Here is a 27,502-nt window from a genome sequence, read left to right as displayed (position 1 = left end):
CGTCTTCCCTCCACGGCCTTAGCTACAGTCTGAGTGTGTGGGAGTATTTCTCCAGCTATCGCTGGGACATCGTTATGTAATGATATCGTGGGTTAGATATTGGTTCTTTGTCTTTGTTGTGTTTGTCATTGAGTTGTCTGTGTATCTGTGTGGCGTGTGTCTGTGTTTCTGTGTGTGTGTGTGTCTGTGTTTCTGTGTGTGTGTGTGTGTGTGTGTGTGTGTGTGTGTGTGTGTTACCTTTCCGCAAGTGGACATAGCACAGCCAGCAAGGAGAGAGGGCCAGGGGCCGTCACATGAGCGTACCGTATCAAAGACCAAACTGATGAGCAGTTGGATGGAAGAGAGTACTGTGTGTGTGCAGTTCTATGGAAGAGAGTACTGCGTGTGTGCGCGTGCGTGTTACCTTTCCAGAGGTGGACATGGCCCGGGACCTCTCCCCGTGCTGTGTGTAGGCGTTGTGAGGCGGGGGGGGGGGCATGGCGGTGCCGTTCTCCGGGCCGGAGCTCCCCTGGACCTGGCCGGCTGACCAGCAGGACGGCTGACTGTTGGGCCTGGCCGGCTCCTAGACAACAAACGCCACAACCGTTACATCACGCTCCCTGCTCTGTCACCACGCTCCCTGCTCCGTCACCAGAGACCCACAGCCGAGGGGGGGAGGAACGTGTCCGGTCTGGTCATTTGGGGGTCGCAAGTCGGAGAGCGATCAAAATGTTCCGACTTTTATATGGAAAACACAGAAATCCGTTTCGACGTTGTCGAGAAATCACAACGCAAACTCTCTAGTCGAGCCAAAATACTGCAGAGCAATGGATTTGGTGAGTAATCCCTCACTGCTACCTAGTTAACTATAGCACTGCTTTACATTGTTAGCAGGCTCACAAGACAAGCTGTGTTAGTCGACTAGCGATGTGTGTTATTGATTTTCAACGTTTTCGATATATTCCCATTTTTTTCAAAAAGAAAAGTCAGAACGTTAAATTGGATGCCGACATGCGGACCAAAACACTAGACCGTGTCACATAGGGGACCAAAACACTAGACCGTGTCACATAGGGGACCGGGAAGCCCTTCCAAACCGTGCGGACGTGTCGTCGTGACGACGTGTACGATAGCGGAAGGAAGCGACTGTATGTAAATTACATTGTGTTGCCTTCTTGGCATCAAGTCATCCTTTCAAAATTAGGTTTGTAATCGTAAGGGTATTACAGCTGGTTAAGTAAAGGTTAAATCCAGACCCCTGGGTGGTAGTACACTTCATCACCATAGACCCCTGGGTGGTAGTACACTTCATCATCATAGAGCCCTGGGGGGTAGTACACTTCATCATCATAGACCCTGGGTGGTAGTACACTTCATCACCATAGACCCCTGGGTGGTAGTACACTTCATCATCATAGACCCCTGGGTGGTAGTACACTTCATCATCATAGACCCCTGGGTGGTAGTACACTTCATCACCATAGACCCCTGGGTGGTAGTACACTTCATCATCATAGACCCCTGGGTGGTAGTACACTTCATCATCATAGACCCCTGGGTGGTAGTACACTTCATCATCATAGACCCCTGGGTGGTAGTACACTTCATCATCATAGACCCCTGGGTGGTAGTACACTTCATCACCATAGACCCCTGGGGGGTAGTACACTTCATCATCATAGAGCCCTGGGGGGTAGTACACTTCATCATCAGAGCTCCTAAGCAAAGTGCACCGTTAGAACTGAACCAACAGGGGGCGACGTGTCTAGTGCTGTCTGGTTTGGACTGAAGGTCAGATCAGATACACCAGCAGGTCAGGAGAGTAGAGGGTTAAACAGACTGGGTCTGGAGGGAGAGTGGGGGGGGGGCACGGTGACCATGGAGACCGGGAGAGGGGGTCTGAAGTCACACAGCAGCCGAGAGATGCAGTCTGTCATGCTTGTGGAAATGTACTTCAAAGTGGGGCTGTGAGAAGTGGCAAACCTGTGTGTGTGTGTGTGTGTGTGTGTGTGTGTGTGTGTGTGTGTGTATGTGTATGTGTGTGTGAGAGAGAGACAGAGAGAGAAATGGAGAGCTCTGTGTGTGTGTGTGTGTGTGTGTGTGAGAGAGAGAGAGAGAGACAGAGAGAGAAATGGAGAGCTGTGTGTGTGTGTGTGTGTGTGTGTGAGAGAGGGACAGAGAGAGAAATGGAGAGCTCTGTGTGTGTGTGTGTGTGTGTGTGTGTGTGTGTGTGTGTGTGAGAGCGAGAGAGAAATGGAGAGCTGTGTGTGTGTGTGTGTGTGTGTGTGTGTGTGTGTGTGTGTTACCTGTGCTGGGTCCATGGAAGGGGGGCGGAGGTGAATCCCGTCTACAGCGCAAGAGATGGAGTCTAGGGAGGGGACGTGCCTCACTGACTGGTAGTTACTGAAATAGAGAGAGAGAGAGAGGGGGGGGGGGGGAATCGAGGGAAAAAGAAAGGTCAAGGTGAGAGAGGGACCAACAGTGAGAGAAAGACAAAGAAAAAGAGGAGAGAGAACAACAAGGGTGTCAAGGAATGAGTAATCATTTTTTATTTGAGATACTTTTCTAACTGGTGCTGCTGAGAAACAACACCAAACCCTCCCAGCTGACCACAGCAGAAACAAGAGACTGTTTTCAGTCAAACTGGGTTGAGAAACAGCCTCTAGATTTAAAGAGTAAGTACACAAGTCTGAATGTGTGAGTAGCCTACATTCATGGAATGTTGGTGTACGACTAACCATGCAAACAGCAACTTCAGGGGTCCCCCCCCCCTGTCTAGGGTCACAGGGACTGTCTGTCTGTCTGTCTGTCTGTGGTCATAGGGACGGTCTGTCTGTCTGTCTGTGGTCATAGGGACGGTCTGTCTGTCTGTCTGTCTGGGGTCATAGGGACGGTCTGTCTGTCTGTCTGTGGTCATAGGGACGGTCTGTCTGTCTGTCTGTCTGTCTGTGGTCATAGGGACGGTCTGTCTGTCTGTCTGTGGTCATAGGGACGGTCTGTCTGTCTGTGGTCATAGGGACGGTCTGTCTGTCTGTCTGGGGTCATAGGGACTGTCTGTCTGTCTGTCTGTCTGTCTGGGGTCATAGAGACTGTCTGTCTGTCTGTCTGTCTGTCTGGGGTCATAGAGACTGTCTGTCTATCTGGGGTCAAAGAGACTGTCTGTCTGTCTGTCTGTCTGGGGTCATAGGGACTGTCTGTCTGTCTGTCTGTCTGGGGTCATAGAGACTGTCTGTCTATCTGTCTGTCTGTCTGTCTGTCTGGGGTCATAGAGACTGTCTGTCTGTCTGGGGTCATAGAGACTGTCTGTCTGTCTGTCTGGGGTCATAAAGACTGTTTGTCTGTCTGGGGTCATAGGGACTGTCTGTCTGGGGTCATAGAGACTGTCTGTCTGTCTGTCTGTCTGGGGTCATAGAGACTGTCTGTCTGTCTGTCTGTCTGTCTGGGGTCATAGAGACTGTCTGTCTGTCTGGGGTCATAGAGACTGTCTGTCTGTCTGTCTGTCTGGGGTCATAGAGACTGTCTGTCTGTCTGTCTGGGGTCATAGAGACTGACTGTCTGTACGCACGCACACACACACGCTGCTACCTCCAGTGTTAGATCCTGTTTGTTGTGTGTAGTGTCAGGTTATGCCATGTGGGTGGTCAGATGTGTGTGTGTGAGTGAGTGTGTGTGTGTGTGTGTGTGTGTGTGTGTGTGTGTGTGTGTGTGTGAGTGTGTGTGTGTGTGTGTGTGTGTGTGTGTGAGTGTGTGTGTGTGTGTGTGTGTGTGTGTGAGTGAATGTGTGTGTGAGTGTGTGTGTGTGTGTGTGTGTGTGTGTGTGTGTGTGTGTGTGTGTGTGTGTGTGTGTGTGAGTGTGTGTGTGTGTACCTGCTGATGCTGCTCTTGCGGGACAGTGTGTTGCTGGGGGAGGCGGGGGGCGTCTGGTAACTGTAGCTGTAGTCTGAGCCTTTCAGATCCAGGATCACCTGAGAGGAGAGGAGAGAGACTGAATACACATGTATGTGACTGTGTGTGTGTGTGTGTGTGTGTTTGACCTGTTTGCTAGGGTGTGTCGTTGTAGGTTATGCGGCCAGGGTGATCAAGTGTGTATGCGTGCGTGCGTGTGTGTTCCTGCATTGTGCGTCTGTTGTGTATGTGTGCGTTCCTGCATTGTGCGTCTGTTGTGTGTCTGTGTGTGTGTGTCTGTGTGTGTGTACCTGCTTGCTGGCGAGGGGCAGTGTATTAGGCTCTCTCTGTGTGTGTGTGTGTGTGTGTGTGTGTGTGTGTACCTGCTCGCTGGCGGGGGGCAGTGTGTTGGGCTCTGTGGTCAGGGCGCTCAGGTCCTCCAGGATGGTCTGCAGGTGGGTCACTTCTCCCAGCATGCTGATCTCATGGTCCTGCACAGACAGAAACAGGGGGGGGGGGGGGGGCAGGGTAATGTTTTATTTAATGATTGTTTGATGTTATTGTTGTCTTGTATGTTAATATCAAAGGACCATGTTGGAAATAAGTCTTCACACTTTCACATGTCATCCCTTGGATTACTGTTTTTACTCGACCCATGAATAAACTCAATCAATCAATCAATCAATCAATCAATCAATCAATCAATCAAGGTACACAGGCAACTTTGACCTACTCTAAAACACACAGGCAACTTTTACCTACTCTAAAACACACAGGCAACTTTTACCTACTCTAAAACACACAGGCAACTTTTACCTACTCTAAAACAGCTCAGCACAACAGGGCGTGTGTTGCTGCTGTTGCATCATTAAAGGACAGTGTGTGTGAAGGTGTTGATAGCGTATCTAGTGGTAGTGATCATACAGCACTGGCAACCATAGGGGAGGGGGGTGCCCCGAGGCCTCCAACTGAGCTGTCAATCACCAGCAAATTCGCTTTGAAAGACACCATTTTATGTCAACAGTGGAAATAATAACTAATACATGTTTAGGTTGCCTGCGGTTACGTCATGGAGCTGTGTGAAGCTTGGGTGATACAGTAGCATCAGGGCCATGAGTGATGGTGATAGTTTTTTAACTATAATAATAATTTTATTCATTGAGTCATATTATGCTCAACGTGTTATATATATATATATAGTTCTCTGGGGGCTCCACAACATGTCATGACGTTTGTTGCTGAAAATGCCCCTCAGATTTTGATGTAAAGGCATTCTAGCATGCTTCTATACCGCTCTATTCTATACCGCTCTATTCCAGTACTTTTTTCGACTGCCTCTTTGCACAACTTTAGATGAGATAGATATAGATGAGATAGATAGATATAGATGAGATAGATAGATATAGATGAGAGAGATACTAGCTGGATGAGACTAGGGATGAGAGATACTAGCTGGATGAAACTAGGGATGAGAGATACTAGCAGGATGAAACTAGGGATGAGAGATACTAGCTGGATGAAACTAGGGATGAGAGATACTAGCTGGATGAAACTAGGGATGAGAGATACTAGCTGGATGAGAGATACTAGCTGGATGAGACTAGGGATGAGAGAGATACTAGCTGGATGAGACTAGGGATGAGAGATACTAGCTGGATGAAACTAGGGATGCACCGACATTTCGGCAACTGTTATTATTCGGCCGAAAATATTTTGAAAAATCCCATTCTGTGTTCGGCCAAACGAGTGAAAAGACCAAAAATGTTTACAGAATACGAGACGTTTTTTTGATGACGCGATCAAACAGTGCAAGCAACCCATGCTGTTCTGTGAATGAGACGAGCATTGAGTGATGACTGCCTACTGCCAAGTCATAGAATTACAGCAAACATTTGGCATCTGTTCTCTAAACGACAACAAGAGGCACATTCCGACATAAAAACTTGACTTCAAAATAAAAGTGATCACTGGAAACTAAATGGGATCACACTATTTTTCATGAAATTAGGAAATATTACGTAACATAAAGTATATACAATTTCAAATACATAATTTTGATAATTATCATTTTACATTTTACATGAATAAGCATACAAGCATGAATAAAAAGCTCAATTTATTTAATTTATGCAATGGTACAAAAATGTGCTAAAAAACGGCACGCACTCGGTATTCGGGCAAGTGTTTCCGGTTTTGGCTTTGGCCAAGAATTGTTATTTCGGTGCATCCCTAGATAAGACAGCTAACAGTACCTAGCTAGCTAACCCAGTCTACTCGTATTGCCTATTTGTAAGAGCAGAACAAAGGAAACAAGCGACCAAACTGTGCTAAATCGATTTTTTTTTTATCGAAATGAGCCTATCCCCCCACCCACCCCCCCGCTTACCAACCCTATGTTGCACTGCTTTACCACTCTGGTTGCACTGCTTTACCACTCTGGTTGCACTGCTTTACCACTCGCTTACCAACCCTATGTTGCACTGCTTTATCACTCTGGGTTGGAAGGCCTTTCTAGACTGACCATCTAGTCACAACAATCTGAGTAAAGCTACAACTGCCAACAGAGCCCATCTATAACAGCTCCTTCACCAGGATTAACAAATCTCAACTCTCAACTAAACTTAACTAAGGGCTGTCCCAAGGACACCCAGTTAACATTTCCTGTTTGATCATGGATCGTAAGGACTGACTCTGAGTCAGATCAGGCTGGAACTCACCAGAACAGGCTTGATCATGCTGACGAAGGAGCAGTAGCGGCCCCTCTCCTCGACCAGCGCCCGGCACACCGCCCTCTTCTCCGTCTCCTCCAGCACGGCGTAGCGCACGTTCACGTCCTGCAGGGCGCTGTCCAGCTGTCCACGCACATCATCCTTCCCTAGGGAAACACCACACAACCAGACATGTCAGACTCATCATCCTTCCCTAGGGAAACACCACACAACCAGACATGGCAGACCGTGTCCAGCAGGCTACGGGTCAACAAAACCAACAGGTTTACAGAGTAGCAGGTCAATTAAGCAATATCACACGAGAGGGAGTGCTGTCATACTGAATAACAGCACGGCTGTGATTCGGTCGTAGGTACGAGGCTGCATGCCTCGGAATTAACTGTTGTATAATGAAGAATATATATACTGCTGGCCAAGTTGTGTAGTGATACACTGATCTCTCTATATATGGCTCAGAGTAAACCCCAAACAATATTTTTTTTGGGTTATTAATGTTACTGCCATGCAATCAACTTGTCAGTCAATTGTTGGAATTTGGTATGTTTGCTCTAGGCACAGGGTCAGCCATATTCTGTGACCCTGGAGCAATTAGGGGTTAAGCGCCTTGCTCAAGGGCACATGCAAGCTCCCTCCTGAGGCGGGGATCGAACCAGCGACCTTCCGACCAGGCCTCTCTAACCTCTAGGCTACTGCCGCCCCCCGCCCAATCAATCAAGCTAAGGGATGATCAGAGGTGCTCTCAGCTGAGAAGCAGTGTGAAGTGTTTCCTTCAAAATGTTTCCTCTGAAATCTAGACCTCCCTCATTCCTGGTTGACCTTCAAAGTGCATGATAGAGTGAGGGGGAGACATGACGATTAGTATTGTTGAAGGTGTTGTGGTGCCTGCAAATACATGCTCCGACCACCAGGTGTCAGCACAGCCCTGTATTCCCCACTAGGGATGGAGCAGCTACATAAGAGACCTCTCCTCAGCTGTTTGTGTGCTCTCTGGTGAGAGGAGAGGAGGAGGTTGGCATTGTTTGGGTTCACTGAAACAGAGTGAGTGAGTGAGTGAGTGAGTGTGTGTGTGAGTGTGTGTGTGTGTGTGTGTGTGGCATGCATGGATTGTTGTTCTTCCAGAAAGGGAGGTGTGTCCGTCCAGCCATCCGTGTCCAGCTGCCAAGGATAGAGGCTTCACATCCAGATGGCTTTAAGGGCATGGGGACACACACGCACACCCGTGTTTTCTTACGACAGCGTGATTCCTACCCACTTCTCAGCCCTGATTCAACTACATTTTCCAGATAAAGAACCATGGCCCGAGTCAGCTAACGTCAGTCTCACAGGCGTATCTCTGTTGAGGTCCCGTCCCCCCCATCCAATCCCCTCTCAGTCAGCCCTGTGATGTACCATACAGTCACCACTTCTCCAACTCTCGTTTTGACTCGGAAGATGAAGATGTGTAGTTTTTTTTTAAAGTCTGTTGGGAATGAATGGGAGAACGGGGGCAATCCATTGGCTCTACTACACACAAATGAAGACCATAGACCATAGTGTGTATATTATGTCATGTAAGACCAGGGCTACAGGGTTTTCCCTCCCGCCCGGACTCTCCTCCGGCATCACGCCTGGTCGCTCCGACGGTCGCTAACGAGAGGCAGGACAGTATTGATGACCACAGCCAGACTGATCTGACTGAAGCGTTTGTTTACCGAGCTGAAAGAACTGAAGCCGACCTCGGGCCTTGTGAGCAGGGCTCGGGTTATCACATGACGGTGAAAACGAGGTCTTTCTAGCCACAAAAAACACGAGGTCTCTCGCTCTCTCTCTCTCATTCACGTAACAAAGCAGCCGCAGTGTTCGACTGGAGAGATTTGGGTGTTTCGGAGCTTAAGCTTTTGGAAACAGTCCTTCCAGCGCAGTATAAATACACTGGCCCCGTTTCCAACATTCCACTGAGCCGAGTCAAACACGGCAGCTGAAAGCAGCAGGCGGGAAGGACGGACGGACGGACACACACACAGACACACAGACGGACAGACAGACAGACACACGTAGAGTTTCATCTCTGGTTCTCTTATGTGGAACACGTAGAGTTTCATCTCTGGTTCTCTTATCGGAGACACACGTAGAGTTTCATCTCTGGTTCTCTTATCGGAGACACACGTAGAGTTTCATCTCTGGTTCTCTTATCGGAGACACACGTAGAGTTTCATCTCTGGTTCTCTTATCGGAGACACACGTAGAGTTTCATCTCTGGTTCTCTTATCTGAGACACACGTAGAGTTTCATCTCTGGTTCTCTTATCTGAGAGACATGTAGAGTTTCATCTCTGGTTCTCTTATCTGAGAGACATGTAGAGTTTCATCTCTGGTTCTCTTATCTAGGAGTGGGGGGGAGAGATCATACTGTCATCAGAAGACAAGATATAATACTGCAGACCTTCATCTATGGGAGACGGGAGGAGATTCTAAACAGGGGGAGGCAGGGAGAGAACGAGACCAAGAAAAGAGGGAGAGGGCTCATGGATGGAGAGAGAGAGAGAGAGAGAGAGAGAGAGAGAGAGAGAGAGAGAGAGAGAGAGAGAGAGAGAGAGAGAGAGAGAGAGAGAGAGAGAGAGAGAGAGAGAGAGAGAGAGAGAGAGAGAGAGAGAGATGTTGTTCTCAGTCAGTACACCTGGAATAATACGGTCCTGACCTTATGCCTACATCAATGTTCCCACGGCTTGGTCTTTGAGTAACCACAGTGAGTATACAAGATTTCCAGTAACCATTTCCAGTTTATGTGAAATTACAGTTCTAGAACATCTTTGTGTGCTGTTTCACTGAATGAACATCATTACCATGTTGACATATTTGAAATAGACGAGTGCCACATGAATAGAGCCAGCAACATCTCAGACTGCCCATGGATGTGAGCTCGGCAACGACTGCGACGGGTCTGAAAACATAATGGACATTAATGGAACCTAAACAGCCGCGATAAACCAAAACATTTCCATTAAGCTTATGAGTCTTTCATCTATGGCCTATTATATTTCATGCTGCAGCGCATATTTTTGACATTACTTTTTCCTCCTCAGGGTACACACAATAACAATCATCAAAATGAGCGTGTGTGACTGCAGTAAAACGGCCTGTTTATTCGCTTGTTGTGAGTGATGTGTGCGATCGAGACTGACATCACTGCGACAGACCCTGCACAAACAATTCAAACACTTCCTAGCTCTACTTCCCTTTCAATGTTTCTCCGGCAGGCCTCAGTGGTCATTTCACATTTGACTCACTCCAAATAGGGGAAGTCCTAAAAACGGCCAAACCAGTGGAGGAGGTCCACTGGTTTGGCCGTTTTTAGGACTTCCCCTATTTGGAGTGAGTCACACTCATGTAGAACATCTGATAGGGAGTCAGGGGGCCGTCCGTGGGCCGTCAGCTGACCCTGTGGTGTGGACGGTTGAGGCTAGGAGAAGCTAGTTCAGAAGGGGCAGGGTAGGTTTCTAGGGTCTAGGGGTTGTTTCTGGACAGGGCCACTCTACTGTGGGCAGGTGGAAGGGGTGCTCCTGGGGTATCAGTTCTCAACAGTGGCGGGTGGGGGGGGGGGGGGGCTATAGGTTCAGAGTCAGAACCGTTTGTATCCCCCTGATAGTTTCAGTTAGAAGTCAGGGTAGGGGAATAGTAGGGGTGGTCCATTGCAAGGATAGGGATTGCCGGACAAGGAAACATCCCGAGATTGGGAGCTGGGCTGGGGCTAGGGAGGGCACACAGACGTGCACACGCATAAGAGCCAAACAACATTAGAGGGAAACTCAAACCAGAAAATGTTAAAAAGCCACCCACATGAACGAGTAGTCCTATTTCTAAGGCGTCATTTGTCTATATCCACACAGCACCCGTCCCTCACTGACTGAGTTGGACTCGAGGAGGAGCGTTTGTTCTGTGTTTCCTGGGGATAAAAGAGAGGCTTGTGTCTGACCTCTGGCTCTGTAATCCCGGGGATCTGCCCTCGCTGGCCCTCAACCCCGACCCCCATCTACAGGCCTGTGGGGTGAGAGGTCGACGTTAAGCCTGGGAGCTGCCAACATTCCAGTCTCGGCTCACAGCTCAACTCCACCTGTGCCCTTTGCAAACGGTAACAAACCCCCATGGGCTGTTATAAAGGAAATGATCAGTGATGCCAGATAATACAGGTCTACATTCTGAAATGAGGAATCTGGTAGAGAAAGGACGGGGAAGGGAGTCTCGCTTCCAATGGGGGGGAAGCATAGCGAAAAAGGACAACATAACATAGAGCTGATGGTTTGACCCCCATATTCTACATGACAGGTAATCACGTCTTTATCACATCAGACAGTTCTATCTGAAGGATCTGGAAAGGCTAGCATACTCTTGACTGGCTAGCATACTCTTGACCACACCGTGGGCCGAGTGGCCGGAGAGAGGGGGTGGAAGGTGATGCTGACCGGCTGATCCACAGTTCTCCCCTGAGGGTGAAGCTCCACACATGGCCCAACCACCCCAAAGTTCAAGGCTTTACATCAGTCAGCCTTTGATGATGAGAAGAGAGAGCAGGAATGAACGGAACAAAGAGGGGAAAGAGCGAACGCTAGGACTGCGCCATATTGGAAAAAACTGACATTGCAACAACAACAAAAATCGGCAATATATATTGCGATATGAACAAATAAAGGATTTTTCACCAGATGTTTCTAGAATGAGTGTGGTGATTGTGTATGGGAGTTAGGGCTGCACGATTAATCGATTTTAAATCGAAATCGCGATTTGAAATTATGCGATTAGCTAATCGCAAAGCCTGCGATTTGCCTGCGATTTTTTTCTTTTTTTTTTTACTTTTTTTTTTTTTTTTGCTATTTAGCTGACGCTTTTAATCCAAAGCGATTTACAATTACGAATTACAGGGACATTCCCCCTGGAGTAACTGAGGGCTAAGTGCCTTACTCAAGGGCACACTAGTAGTGGTGTGGTTTCAGGCGGGATTTGAACTCACACAACCTTCCGATCACAAGTCCAACTCACTAGACCACCACTACCGTCATACAGCGCGTCGGATTCAACGTCAATGAACGTCAACGTCAATGAACGTCAACAATGAACGTCAACAATGAACGTGAACGTCAATGAACGTCAACGTCAATGAACGCACACCAACAACATCGCACGTGAAACGCCCACGTTTCGGTAGCTAGCAATAGCAACATTCATGGTGGATAATGGCTTCAGCAGAAGTAGTTTGATGGTATCATGTGGTAATGCTCTCTGAAAATAGATAGATTCATCCAATCACCTGCCAAGTATTTTTTGAAAGTACCTGCCCTTTTCCAAACAGCTTCCAATTAAGCTTTCCTAGATGGTTGTGTGAAACAAACCACCTGAGTCAGGTTAGTAATGCTCCATCACATGTTTTAATCTGAAGCTTGATTTTAAAGCAACCCAACTTTAAAGCAACCCAATGTAAGTTTAGTTCTTTCACTCGTAGCTCGGGCTGTGGGGGTGCTAGAGGAGGGAGCCTCTAAGTCCCCTGAAGACGTACAAACAAACTGCACGTTGATACGACCTTCCTAGCCGGAGATATGGCCACACTTTACAAAAACGTTTTTTTTTTTTTTTTTTTTTTTTTTGCTATTTAAAAAAATAATAATCGCAAATTAATCGCAATCGCGATATCTGTCCAAATAATCGCAATTCGATTTTTTCCCCAAATCGTGCAGCCCTAATGGGAGTGCATTTCCAGAGTAAATTATAATAATAAAAAAGCTGAAAAATGACTTTTTACGCTGAATACTTTTCTTTGAGTGCGAACCATTCTTGAACTTTAATGCTATACAATTGGTTTCAACATATCAAACACAAAAGCAGGTAAGTGCTGTGAGTGACTACTGTTCAGAAGTTTTTTGGGAGGGGGAAATTAGGTAGTTTAATACACTGGTTGACTCACCATGACAACATTGTATTCATATACTACTCTTCTATCAATCCAGGCTAAAGTCAATGATCTAACATGTCATGTTATTAATAATGCATGTTGCTTACCCTAAAATAACAGGGTTCATCAGTGAATGAAGAAGAAAGGTGGAATAGCTTCAATGCTGCTGCACTTGTTCATGAAGTGGATGTTACACAGAGCCATGACATCATATCCGGGGGAATGTCCGTAAATTCCAGTAAAACACAGACTCCGATTATCCTGTCCGAATGTGCCACACGAAACACAGATGTCGGGGGGGGGGGGGGGGGGGGGGGGGTCTGATAAAGATGGTCAGTGATTGGTGGTTCACTGTGCAGAGCCTGCATGTCAAACACTAGCAACAAACACTGTGTATCCAAGAACCCTTAAGTCAGAGTAAATGACGTCATATCAGACAGACAGTCTTGTAGACTAGTCATGGACAAATGAGACGGGTGCGAGTTTTTATTTTCTATCAAGCAGCAAAAAAAGTTGGAGCGTGACATGTTTGAGAATATGCCTTACATGACATCGCAAGTCCTGCGATGTGACTTTGGCACATGCGCACATCGCCATGGCAATGCTGAAACGGTATATGGTGGAGCTGTCATGCCAAAACCTGGCACTGCCAAATCCTGGCAGGGCCATCAACGATTCAGGAGCGAATTACGTGTGAAATTAGCATGCTAGCAAGTGTTTTCATATAAAATGTTATATATTATAGCTGACTAGTGAGCCTGCATCAACCTTAATGCTATTCAAGTGCAAGAAGATTACAATTGTCTTCGCAGTTTAAGACACACACATTAATATGACGGTGTGACGTCATTCTACTGCGCTGTGTTTACTACCGCAGCAGATTAATGTGTATCTTAAACTGCGAAGACAAATGTAGGGCCAGTTTCACAGACAAGGCTTAAGCCTAATCCTGGACTAAAAAGCATCTTCAATGGAGATTTTACATTGAAAGTGTGATTTAGTCCAGGACTAGGCTTAAGCCTTGTCTGTGAAACCGGCCCCCAATCTTCTTGCACTTGAATAGCATTAAGGTTGATGCAGGCTCACTAGTCAGCTATAATATATAACATTTTATATGAAAACACCTGCTAGCATGCTAATTTCACACGTAATTCGCTCCTGAATCGTTGATGGCCCTGCCAGGTTTTGGCATGACAGAGCCCTAGCAGCATACACCTTCAGGCTGTGTGGAGAGGTAGAACACAGTGTTTGTAAGGCTGTGTGTGTGTTCTTTAACTCAACGCTGGTGGAGAGGTACACTCTAAGCAAGTAAGGGCTTATTTAGACACAGGTCTAGACGCTCCACACAATGGGTGGGACCAATGACGTCATCCTGCTGACACCTTTACCAGTCAGCAATCCCCCCCCACCACCCCCACCCCCACCCCTCACCGCCCCATGTCACTCATCTAAGGTCAGTTTGTCATTCCCTGCCCTAATGCTTAAAGTTAAGATTACAGGGGAGGGATGTGCTGATCCTAAAGATGTGCTTGAGGGCAACACAGAAACTGCAGACTCAGGGTCTGAGTGGGTCACAAGAAGACACACTCGACACCAAAACACAGAGGAGAACAGACTCAGGGTCTGAGTGGGTCACAAGAAGACACACTCGACACCAAAACACAGAGGAGAACAGACTCAGGGTCTGAGTGGGTCACAAGAACACACACTCGACACCAAAACACAGAGGAGAACCGGGTAGCGTTCCCAAACAACGAGTTCAATGTCCGCTTTGTACTGTTGCCCAAGAAGAAAGACCAGCCATGTTAGCATGCCTGTGCAGACAATGACTTCATCATTACAGTCATAAGATTCACCCGATGGCTATGAATTGTACCACTGCATGTCGAGATTAGATTAGAGTCAACCTTCTTGTCATTGCACAGAGTACAACAAATGTGTTTTTTGCTCTAGGCACAGGGTCAGCCATAGTCAGCACCCCTGGAGCAGTTAGGGGTTTACGTGCCTTGCTCAAGGGCACAATGGCAGTGGTAGGCACCTCAGATTTGATGCCAGCAACCCTCCAGTCACCAGCTCACATGCAGCTCCCAAACCTTCCGGTTGCTAGCCTCTATATCCTCTAGGCTACATGCTGCCCCAGTGAGATTGATTCTAATCTGACTTCTCTGCCTCCATCAGCTCCTCACTGAAGCCGAGGGGCTCAACTTGGCTCCAGGTCCATGACAGGATTCTTCGCCCATGACGACCAAATTGCATCAATTCCAAGAGAGCCAAAGGACAGTAAGAGGAAAGAGGGGCGAGTCACGCTATTGACCTGATTTTGTACCACCCAACACCCCCACCCCGACCCCCACCCACCACCACCACTACCAACACCACCACCACCACCACCACCACCTTCTCCAATACCAACACCACCACCCACCACCACCACCACCACCACCAACACCACGACCACCACCACCACCAACACAACCACCCTCCTCCACCACCACCACCACCACCATCACCTCCTCCACCACCACCACCATCACCTCCTCCACCACCACCACCACCTCCTCCTCCACCACCACCCACCCCCATCACCACCACCACCACCTCCTCCACCACCTCCACCTCCACCACCACCACCACCTCCACCTCCTCCACCACCTCCTCCACCACCTCCTCCATCACCACCTCCACCACCACCACCACCTCCTCCACCACCACCTCCACCACCACCACCCCCTCCACCACCTCCACCACCTCCTCCACCACCACCTCCACCACCACCACCCCCTCCACCACCTCCACCACCATCACCACCACCACCTCCACCACCACCACCACCACCACCTCCTCCATCACCACCACCACCACCACCTCCTCCACCACCACCTCCACCACCACCACCTCCTCCACCACCACCTCCACCACCACCACCTCCTCCACCACCTCTACCACCTCCTCCTCCACCACCATCAATACCACCACCTCCTCCACCACCACCACCCGACAACAACACTTACTCTTTTCCCTCATATATGGGAACATTCCAAACAGAGTGGGGGGTGGTCGGTCCGTGTCTCCGGGTGTTTCCTGGCCCTCGTGTGAGTCGGCGCCATCCCCCCCCCCCCCCCCACCACCCCTCAAGGCCTAGTTTACTGGATCCAATTAGGTCGCAGCGCGGGGCTAGATACAGTAGAAGTCGCATCCTGCCCTACATCGAGCATAGCCGAGAGGGGAAGCAGTGCTGCTAACGCTAACAACCCTAGCACCCCCAACCCCCCTCCTGTTTATCTCCTAGCCATCAGAGAAAGCTGCCACACCATTAGCATTCTAATGCCTAGCCTTCCCCTGCTCGCTGAGTTTAATAATTCAAATCCCCCACGCCTTGACGTGCTGCTGGGATTGTTCTCATCAGACGGGTACGGCAGCTCATATAACTCTGCTGAAAAGGAAAGAGAGCTACTGGGAGAGTCTCTCGTGGAGGACGCTAGCGCTAGCTAACAGATGCTAAACATGACTTGCTGTGTGGACGATGCTAACCGTAGCTAACCTGTGCCGACAGTTGTCAGTGGCAGCTGCCAGCCAAGACCGCATGTAATGTGGGTCTGTGGAGGATACCAACATCAACTGGTGAGGGGAATATACACACTGGCACAGGCGCAGGCGCACGCGCGCGCACACACACACACACACACACACACACACACACACACACACACACACACACACACACACACACACACACACACACTCAGGCAGATATGCACAGGGACACAGGGACAGACAGACCACGCACTTACCCAAGCGCACACACACACACACACACACACACACACACACACACACACACACACACACACACACACACACACACCCATTCTGAAATTATGCGTCACACACATCTTGATCATTACCAAGACTTGAAAGACTGAGGCTAAAACAAGCCCCGAGGTGTGTTATAACTACAACAAGATCTGAAACCATACCATATATGGAATGGGAGGAACGAGAAAAGGAGAGGCAGCCTAACACAGGCGTGGCCGAACCATGGGTAACCATAACAATGGGCGGGCGAGGCGGACAACCAATCATTGCCTCCTTTTCTCGACGCCAGCCCAGGTGAGGTAACATGACCCCGAGCTACGGCTGTTCCCCTGTCTGTTGCTAGGCACCACACACTACATTCATCCATTGTTCAATAGCTCCCCCCCCCCCCCCCCCCCCGCCCCCTTTGCCACAGTTTTCCAAGGGTGTTTCCCCCCCGACAGTCTGGCCCACAGCGTTTGTCAGAAGTCAAAGGGACACGCCCTTCCTCACCTTTCTTAACCTTCTTCTGGAGCTTGATGGTGTCTGAGGACTTCTTCTTGATGTCTGCACGGGCTTTCTTGTATTCTACAATGGGGAGAAGCAGCGAGTCAAAATTCACGATCCTCATATGGAATATAAATCCATAGTATCAAGTTAATTCAAGATACAAGTGGGATATCTCAGACACAAAAGGTGTGTTATGGTGATGTAACACACAGTAAGTACAGAAGTGAAGGTGTTCAGAGATGACCCCTGAGGCAGGGTAGAGTCTCAGGAGAACATGGAGCTAGGGGTAGCGGTGGCCTAGGGGATAGGGAGTTGGCCTGGTGATCAGATGAGATGAGTTCAAATCCCACCGCCACCACCACTAGTGAGCCCTTGAGCAAGGCACTTAGTTACTCTAGGGAGACTTGTTGTCCCTGTAATCTCTAGTTGTAAGTCGCGTTGGATAAAAAAGCGCCTGCTAAATGGTTAAAAGGTAGGAAATGTAAACATACCTTTGGCATGGTCCTTGTCCAGCAGACTGGCCACTTTCTTCCACTCCTCGATCTTCAGCTCCAGAGGGTTGATCAGGCTGTCTGTCAGGGCACTGCAGGGGAGGGGGGGGGGGGGCAGCACGTTAGTCATGCTCACACCACAGTGTAACTTCATACTGTGCTACACCTAATCCGATGAATCACAAGTGTAATATAATATAATAATATATATTTTGCCTTTTAGCTGACGCTTTTATCCAAAGCTGCTTACATTGCGGGTGAGTGCATACATTTTTCAGTATATAGTCCCAGCGGGAATCGAACCCACAACCTAAGCATTGTTAGCGCAACGCTCTACCAAAACTGATACGAAGTCCACAAGCAAAACATAAAAAAAAACACCTAAAAAAAATCTAAACACACCTCTCCCAAGAATCAGAATCAAATCAAAGATTTCTTGTTTTATAGTTTTCTACTTATATTTAGATTTGCATATCTGTTTTATCTGCACATTTGTAAAGCACTTTGTAACACTGTTTTAAAAAGGTTCTATATAAAATAAAGTTATTATTATTATCATCTGGTACTGGAGATCATTATCATGGTCAGGGAAACCATAGTTTTACTCTTGCCTCTGTCTAATGCTGATTAGGGATGCCCCGATCGATCAGCTAGCAATCGGAATCGGACGATATTCAGTAAAAATATGAGATCGGAGAAATCCGCTAATGCTTTCTAGTTGCCGATCATAACAACCGATCAATGACGCAAACAACGTGAGCAATTCATTGTCGCCTGCTCATTAACATAAATGAGCCACTCTCGCATGCTCATTAACATAAACGAGCCACTCTCGCATGCTTGTTAAACTAACATATGTCAGCGGTGTGTGTGGTGTTGTGTTTATAACATTAGGACATTTTGTAAATAAAAAGAAGGCTTAAACCTACGCCTAGTTTAGAATAGAAATACAAACATAACAGTGTGGAAGTACTATAAAGTGTGTGAGACAGATGTCACACATGCCACCTGCAATCTTTGCAAGGATAAAATACAGTGTAGGGGAGCTAAGGTAAAATCCTTCAACACAACCAGTGTTTTTTTTTTTTCATTCATTCAAACCTTTATTTAAACTCGTAAGTTACTGAGATTGCCCTCATTTACAGCAGCAACGAGTGAACAAAAGAGAACCAACAATACAAGTCATAAACAGAATAAAAATCAAACCAAAATACGGTATAAAACAAACAAAAAAACATTACTAAATAGGGATGCACGATATTATCGGCACCGATATTTATCGGCCCGATATTGGGGAATTAATGTTTATCGGTATCGGTATTTATTATAAAATTTGGCCGATATTTAACCGATAATATGAAGCCGGAAATATTTCTGCTTCCGGTTTCCGGTTTCCGCGCTCAGGCACGCAGTTTGTATAGACGAGACGCGAGCGAAACATGCCTTCCCCGGTGTGGACATTCTTCACAATTTCTTAGGCAGATATTGCGTTTGCAATTTGCAATACATGTTCAACAAAAGTTCGGAGAGGAGGGCAAAGGTCTACGAGTTACAACACAACGAATCTAATAAGTCACCTGAAGAATCACCATTGCAAGCACGCTGTATGGAAGGAATATCAAGCACTCGTTGTAGCAGAACACGGTAGCCTAGCCGCGAAAAAAAAGCCATTGTGGATTTCATGAACTTACATGTAATGAATATACATGTAAACATACTGTATACTGTCTAAAGCTATGGTTAACATATACATGTAAACATGCAGTATACTGTCTAAAGCTATGGTTAACATACATGACATGTAAACATACAGTATACTGTCTAAAGCTATGGTTAACATATACATATAAACATGCAGTATACTGTCTAAAGCTATGGTTAACATGTACATGTAAACATACAGTATACTGTCTAAAGCTATGGTTAACATATACATGTAAACATGCAGTATACTGTCTAAAGCTATGGTTAACATATACATGTAAACATACAGTCTACTGTCTAAAGCTATGGTTAACATATACATGTAAACATACAGTCTACTGTCTAAAGCTATGGTTAACATATACATGTAAACATACAGTATACTGTCTAAAGCTATGGTTAACATATACATGTAAACATACAGTATACTGTCTAAAGCTATGGTTAACATATACATGTAAACATGCAGTATACTGTCTAAAGCTATGGTTAACATATACATGTAAACATACAGTCTACTGTCTAAAGCTATGGTTAACATATACATGTAAACATACAGTATACTGTCTAAAGCTACGGTTAACATAAGATCTTTATGAACTTTGGCTAAAAAAAGCATTGTGCACTGTCTATAACAGATTCTGTTTGTTAGAGGAAATAATAAATGAACATTTGAAGAGTCAGAAGTGTTCTCTTTGTTGTGTTAACAATAGTGATGTAAGTTAGATTTGGTGAGATCACTATGGAATATTAAATCATCAATCTTTGCTCACTACATAGCCTTTCTTACCTTCAGGTGTGCATGAACTACAGGTTATCAACTGTGAAATTATATCTGAATGGTCTTTATTGTCATTGATATAGTACAGGTACCAAACAACGAAATTTGGGAGGGGGGCTCCCCTGGTGATAGGAAAGAAAAAATAAAATAATAATAATAATATCGGTATCGGTTATCGGCCACGAGAAGCGGGTAAATATCGGTATCGGTATCGGTAGGAAAAAATGCATATCGTGCATCCCTATTACTAAGAAATGTTTAATTAAGTTTAATAAGGCACTTTAAGTTGCATCATGAAGCGGACCCACGTGTGTGCATGTCATACTCAGAGATAATGCCTGAAACATGCTCAAATTAATGCAAGACGCTGGATTACCAAGTCTGGGATGTATGGCCCACACGCTTCAGCTGGTTGTCCACGATGTAGTGCTGTCACAGCGCAGCATAAGTGATGTCATAGCTACAGGGAGACGCGTCATGGGCCCTTCAAGCATTCTACCCTAACATATTCTAGACTGCAGAATGACACAACTCGGCCAGCCTATCAAAAGATTTGTAGATATTTTTTAAACGGCTCTTTAAACATTTAGGCCTAGGCCTCGTTTTATCGGCTGCTCTAAATATTAAATGTCTCTTCTACACTACTTTATTTTTTATACCGATCGTTATCGGTATCAAAATACGGTATTGGGGGATCCCTAATGCTGATTCATGAGTTGAGGACTGGTCAGATTTGTCAACAGCATGTCCTGTATAACTAGGGATAGGACATAATAATCGATTATTCAAAAAGTCGTTAAAATTCGCAAATTAACAGACAGAACTCATTTTCGTTCTGTAGCACTATTTGTTGTTGTTTTTGCATTAATCATGCACAGAAAAACAATATACACAATACACAAGCATAATATTAATAGTTCAGTAATTATTATTACTATTTAGTGTGGAACAGGACGAGAGTCTGATGTCATTCAACTTCAGACTAGTCGGGCTACTTGTTTTTAGCCTAGCCTCCTTGTGAGGGCTACGTTGCTAGTCTAGGAGTACGCGTGTTTTGGGAAAATGGGAGTGTTTACATCTCCTGGCTCTATGGTAGATTGCATGCTGAAAGTGTGAAAGGAGAAAGAGAGTGAGAGTATCAGTTGAAGCTGAAGAGATTGGAGGCAGACATGGCTATTAGAGGTGTCAGCAGGTAAAAGGTCTGAGTTGACTTCAAGTGTGGCATTGACATTTGGAAGCTGTTGCGATGAACACACCACATGTGGTGAACAGAGCTCTCAATGCAAGTGAAACAGGCCACCCTTAGACTGCAAAAACAAAACAAAAATCCATCAGAGAAAAAAAAGAACACACTGGTGAGCTCGGCAACCACAAAAAGGTCTGGACGTCCACGGAAGTCAACAGTGGATGATCACAGGATCCTTTAAGAAAAACCCCTTCACAACATCCAGCCAAGTGATCCAAGAGGTAGGCATATCATTACCAAAGTCTACCATAAAGAGAAGACTTCATGAGAGCAAGTACAGAGGGTTCACCACAAGGTGCAAGACATTCATAAGCCTCAAGAATAGAAAGGCTTGATTAGACTTTGCCGAAAAATCATCTAAAAAAGCCAGCCCAGTTCTGGAACAGCATTCTTTGGACAGGTGAAACTAAGATCAACCTGTACCAGAATGATGGGAAGAAAAAAGTATGGAGAAGGCTTGGAACAGCTCATGATCCGAAGCATACCACATCATCTGTAAAACACGGTGGAAACAGTGTGATGGCATGGGCATGCAGGGCTTCCAATGAGTCACTAGTGTATATTGATGATGTGACAGAAGACGGATGAATTCTCAAGTGTTTAGGGATATACTATCTGCTCAGATTCAGCCAAATTCAGCAAGGTTGATTGGACGATGATTCACAGTACAGACAACAATGACCCAAAACATACTGTGTAAGCAACCCAGGAGTTTTTTTTAAGGCAAAGAAGTGAAATATTCTGCAGGGGGAACTGGGTTCAACAGAGGACAGCGAGACAGGCAGGGGAACTGGGTTCATAAGAGGACAGTGAGACAGGCAGGGGAACTGGGTTCAACAGAGGACAGTGAGACAGGCAGGGGGAACTGGGTTCAACAGAGGACAGTGAGACAGGCAGGGGGAACTGGGTTCAACAGAGGACAGCGAGACAGGCGGGGGAACTGGGTTCAGGGCAGGACAGTGAGACAGGCGGGGGAACTGGGTTCAACAGAGGACAGTGAGACAGGCAGGGGGAACTGGGTTCAACAGAGGACAGTGAGACAGGCAGGGGGAACTGGGTTCAACAGAGGACAGTGAGACAGGCAGGGGAACTGGGTTCAACAGAGGACAGTGAGACAGGCAGGGGAACTGGGTTCAACAGAGGACAGTGAGACAGGCAGGGGAACTGGGTTCAGGGCAGGACAGTGAGACAGGCGGGGGAACTGGGTTCAACAGAGGACAGTGAGACAGGCAGGGGGAACTGGGTTCAACAGAGGACAGTGAGACAGGCAGGGGGAACTGGGTTCAACAGAGGACAGTGAGACAGGCAGGGGAACTGGGTTCAACAGAGGACAGTGAGACAGGCAGGGGGAACTGGGTTCAACAGAGGACAGTGAGACAGGCAGGGGAACTGGGTTCAACAGAGGACAGTGAGACAGGCGGGGGAACTGGGTTCAACAGAGGACAGTGAGACAGGCGGGGGAACTGGGTTCAACAGAGGACAGTGAGACAGGCGGGGGAACTGGGTTCAACAGAGGACAGTGAGACAGGCAGGGGGAACTGGGTTCAACAGAGGACAGTGAGACAGGCAGGGTAACTGGGTTCAACAGAGGACAGTGAGACAGGCAGGGGGAACTGGGTTCAACAGAGGACAGTGAGACAGGCAGGGTAACTGGGTTCAACAGAGGACAGTGAGACAGGCGGGGGAACTGGGTTCAACAGAGGACAGTGAGACAGGCGGGGGAACTGGGTTCAACAGAGGACAGTGAGACAGGCGGGGGAACTGGGTTCAACAGAGGACAGTGAGACAGGCAGGGTAACTGGGTTCAGGGCAGGACAGTGAGACAGGGTGCGCTGGGCTTTCAGGAAAGTCAGATTCTGACTGATTGCATTTGACATGAACACACCAGGGAATCTCTGGCCCTGATCAATCCCTTCCATAGAGTATACGTCGATATCTCTCACTCAATAGGCTGACCAGGAGGGTATTCCATCAACGTCGTTAAAGGAAAATCCAGGCTTAAGTCTCGCACATTTTGTAATAAATCTTTTATCAAAAGTGGCCATTTCCCTTGGTGGAATACCCCCCAGAAACACGGCACACGTCATTATCAAAGCAACAACATTACGACAATATTGCAAAAGGCATAATATGGAGTTTTCACCTCTTTATTTAATGGTCTTAAGATGTCATGCTAACTCTGAAAGAGAGAACCGTAAAAACTAAGATCCACTCGCTTGACTTTAGCCTCTGGGCTGTGCTAAGACTAAATCCACGTGGTAGAGAAACCATATTTTACAGCGAAGATAAAGTCAGGCGGTCTTACGTGGTGAAGAGCTTCAGTTTTGACTCGATGCTTCTGTGTCTCATGCACATCCTCGTCAAGGCCGAGCCGATCTCTTTTGTCGCCCCTGGAGAAATAAACAAACAAAAACACAAAACAACAACGTTAAATCAATCAAACCTTCACAACTATGTATGACAAGCCAGGCAAGAATTTGAAATCACCTTCAGAAGGTGTTCAAAGCTTTAATATGTCATGACTTCACTACAGGGTACTGGGCAGTGCTCGTTAAGGGCTAAGAAGCTGGTTTCGTAACACTTTTAAAAGGCTGTTTCTCCACTCTGGAAAACAGAAACCACACAGAGCTGCCAAGTAAGCTGCAGCATGTGGAGAAAGGTTCCGTTGAGGGTCTCTCCCAGCAGACTGATGGACAGACCAGACACCACCACCTAAGACTAAGCAGACACCACCACCTAAGACTGAGCAGACACCACCACCTAAGACTAAGCAGACACCACCACCTAAGACTAAGCAGACACCACCACCTAAGACTAAGCAGACACCACCACCTAAGACTAAGCAGACACCACCACCTAAGACTAAGCAGACACCACCACCTAAGACTAAGCAGACACCACCACCTAAGACTAAGCAGACACCACCACCTAAGACTAAGCAGACACCACCACCTAAGACTAAGCAGACACCACCACCTGAGACTAAGCAGACACCACCACCTGAGACTAAGCAGACACCACCACCTAAGACTAAGCAGACACCAACACACACAGTCACAGGCGCGCACACACACTCACTCCAGCACGGTTCCAGTGCAAATTGAATATCCAATGAGATCCAATGTCTCTCTAGGCCCTAATAATTGGGATGTGTCCCGTTTTCTGACGGAAGCCGGGCCTGTTTTCATTAAACCAATTAGCTTTAGAAAAAGTAAGCGTTATTTATTACGGACGAGATTTCACGGCCATATCAGGTGATCGGTATGATGTATTACACACGTACAGGTATGATGTATTACACACGTACAGGTATGATGTATTACACACGTACAGGTATGATGTATTACACACGTACAGGTATGATGTATTACACACGTACAGGTATGATGTATTACACACGTACAGGTATGATGTATTACACACGTACAGGTATGATGTATTACACACGTACAGGTGTGATGTATTACACACGTACAGGTATGATGTATTACACACGTACAGGTATGATGTATTACACACGTACAGGTATGATGTATTACACACGTACAGGTATGATGTATTACACACGTACAGGTATGATGTATTACACACGTACAGGTATGATGTATTACACACGTACAGGTATGATGTATTACACACGTACAGCCTGGTATGATGTATTACACACGTACAACAGGTGTGATGTATTACACACGTACAGGTATGATGTATTACACACGTACAGGTATGATGTATTACACACTTACAGGCAATAGCTCCATTTCAAGCCCAAAAAACAGGGGGGGGAATAATAATAAATAAATAAATACGGACAGTCACAAAGATCCCACAGCATCTCTGTAAGAGACACAAATGGAGCATTAAAATGATGTCCTGCTTATACAACTGTAGCATGATACTTCAATTCTAGATGTTGTCCAATGACCTTCCTAAATCAGTTCCACCCTGGATCAGAGGCAACAAGGACAACTGCCACCAACTGCAGCTTAATGAGACACATCAAACATGTGAAAGGACTCTGGCTGGGGCCATTGTGGAGGGTTAGGGGAGAGAGTGAGGGGAGGGAGTGAGGGAGAGGAGGGTTAAGGGAGAGAGTGAGGGGGAGGGGGACGAGGGTTAGGGGAGAGAGTGAGGGGGACGAGGGTTAGGGGAGAGAGTGAGGGGGAGGGGGACGAGGGTTAGGGGAGAGAGTGAGGGGGACGAGGGTTAGGGGAGAGAGTGAGGGGGAGGGTTAGGGGAGGGAGAGGAGGGTTAGGGGAGAGAGAGAGGGGAGGGAGAGGAGGGTTAGGGGAGAGAGAGCGAGGGGAGGGAGGAGGGAGAGGAGGGTTAGGGGAGAGAGAGCGAGGGGAGGGAGGAGGAAGAGGAGGGTTAGGGGAGAGAGCGAGGGGAGGGAGGAGGGAGAGGAGGGTTAGGGGAGAGAGGCTGACCGGGCGAGTCTGGTCGTCTCATAGGAAGTGTTCTGTGTTCAATGACAGGATGCTACAAAGGCCTATTTAGTCTCGGGGCAGACAGGGCTGGGTGAGGAGAAGTTACACTGGGGCCTGTGTGATGGCAGCCTCCTCCCGCCTCTCTCTCTCTCTCTCTCTCTCCTAAGCTTCCTCTGCCCCCCTGGTGACCCTATCACCCCTCTTTCTCTGCACTCTCCCTCCCCTCTCTCTCTCCCCTAACCCTCCTCTCTCTCCTCCCTAACCCTCCTCTCCCTCCTCTCCTCTCTCTCCTCCCTAACCCTCCTCTCCCTCCTCTCTCTCCCCTAACTGTCCTCCCCCCCTCTCTCTCCCCTAACCCTCCTCTCTCCCCCAACCATCATCTCCCCCCCTCTCTCTCTCCTCTAACCCTCTCCCTCTCCTCCCTAACCCTCCTCTCCCTCTCCTCCTTCACCCTCTCATCCCTAACCCTCCTCTCCCTCTCCTCCCTAACCCTCCTCCACCTCTCCTCCCTAACCCTCCTCTCCCTCTCCTCTCTTCTGGCAACTGCCTCTAGTGTTGGTCCCGCCTCTTGGTTGATTTGAGTGTTTCAGGGTGAATAACTGCATCAATGTAGACTAACATGAATGGCCATGAATCTATAATTATAATAATTTTGCCATTTAGCAGACGCTTTTTATCCAAAGCGACTTACAATTACGAATTACAGGGACATTCCCCCTGGAGTAACTGAGGGCTAAGTGCCTTACCCAAGGGCACACTAGTAGTGGTGTGGCTTCAGGCGGGATTTGAACTCACAACCTTCCGATCACAAGTCCAACTCACTATCCACTAGACCACCACTAGACCAATCTGCGATTGTAGGAACTAAAAGCTGATATATCGTTCTAGCTACACTACAGTAGGTCTCCCACTTGCAATCTTGTGTGCAGGGGGCTAGAAAGGTCCCGTTGCCTGGTGGCTCAGAGGACCGTGAGACTGGCACATGGGAAATAAGTTAATTGCTGAGGAAAACAATTTGCTCTCCGAAAATCCCATCACGATATCCCCCGCTCTAAAACCATACGTCACAAAAGAGCCTCTTGTTGGAGGAGGCAGATGTTTTGACAAACCAGAACACATGTTTTGACTGCAGCACTTGACTGTTTTGACTGGTGGTAGAGTGGTCCTGGGGTCAAAGTTCACAGAAGATTAAGACTTAAGTCGATAAACTGACTGAAGCTGTGATCTACAGTATGATCTACAGTATGCCGCCCATCCATTTACACGGCTCCCATCCTGACGTTTCTGAGACAGCAGCACGGTGCACAAGGACACGACGCAGAGACCGCGACAAAACCTCATAATTTTAATACAAGTTCTAAAAAATAATATCGGAATACATGTCAGCAAAGACTACGCAAGCGGGTAGAGAGCGACATGGCTGCTGTTCACTAAGCTAGGAGGAAGATGACTCATCAGAAGCTTATGTAAAAGACATGACAATAACAGACCATGCATCATCACATTAGCGTGTTATCAGTCGTTTCCCCCTGGTTCATGTGCTTCCCTCTTCCAGTTCATATATATATATCATATATCAATGAAAAGACCAATGTACTGTTCACACAGGCATTTTCCCTAGCCCCCCCCCCCCAAACTTCTATTTCAACTTCAGTAAATGACCTTCTACACGATTTCAACTTAAAAATCACAAAAACCATTGATATTGCACCCATTAGATCCAACTGCATCTCCGGTAAGCAAAACGCTCCCTGGAGAACTGCCCCATCCGTAAAGACCCAGAAAAGAGAATGTCGTCAGGCAGAGCACAGATGGAGAAAAACAAACCTTCATGTCCACTCTGATATCTATAAAGAGAATCTTCAAAACTATAACTTAGAAATAAGAAGCACCAGGCAATCATTTTTCTCTAAGATCATAAACAATAACATCAATAATGCAGCATCCTTTTCAGAACTGTTGACAGACTAACAAATCCCCCAACACCCATTGCTCAAGAATTTCACTCGACTAGTAAATGCAATGAGCTTGCATCC

The 27,502-nt window shown here is 47.1% G+C and overlaps 1 protein-coding gene across 1 annotated transcript in view; it reads right to left on the bottom strand.

The window, feature by feature from the left end:
• The window catches only part of mtss1 (MTSS I-BAR domain containing 1), a gene marked incomplete at its 5' end in the record, with an annotated part of 76,718 nt that overhangs the window by 8,039 nt on the left and 41,177 nt on the right, over window positions 1-27,502 (bottom strand). The window contains 8 exons of the mRNA XM_080545698.1: window positions 404-562; window positions 2,286-2,382; window positions 3,847-3,944; window positions 4,248-4,355; window positions 6,582-6,739; window positions 16,821-16,895; window positions 17,309-17,400; window positions 23,345-23,429. Coding sequence (XP_080401824.1) covers window positions 404-562; window positions 2,286-2,382; window positions 3,847-3,944; window positions 4,248-4,355; window positions 6,582-6,739; window positions 16,821-16,895; window positions 17,309-17,400; window positions 23,345-23,429 — 872 coding nt within the window. The remainder of the gene's footprint in view (window positions 1-403; window positions 563-2,285; window positions 2,383-3,846; window positions 3,945-4,247; window positions 4,356-6,581; window positions 6,740-16,820; window positions 16,896-17,308; window positions 17,401-23,344; window positions 23,430-27,502) is intronic.

This window comes from Nansenia antarctica (assembly GCF_963989245.1).
Source record: "Nansenia antarctica genome assembly, chromosome: 15".
Taxonomy (NCBI): Eukaryota; Metazoa; Chordata; class Actinopteri; order Argentiniformes; family Microstomatidae; genus Nansenia; species Nansenia antarctica.
This window is presented reverse-complemented; position numbering and strand designations above follow the sequence as displayed.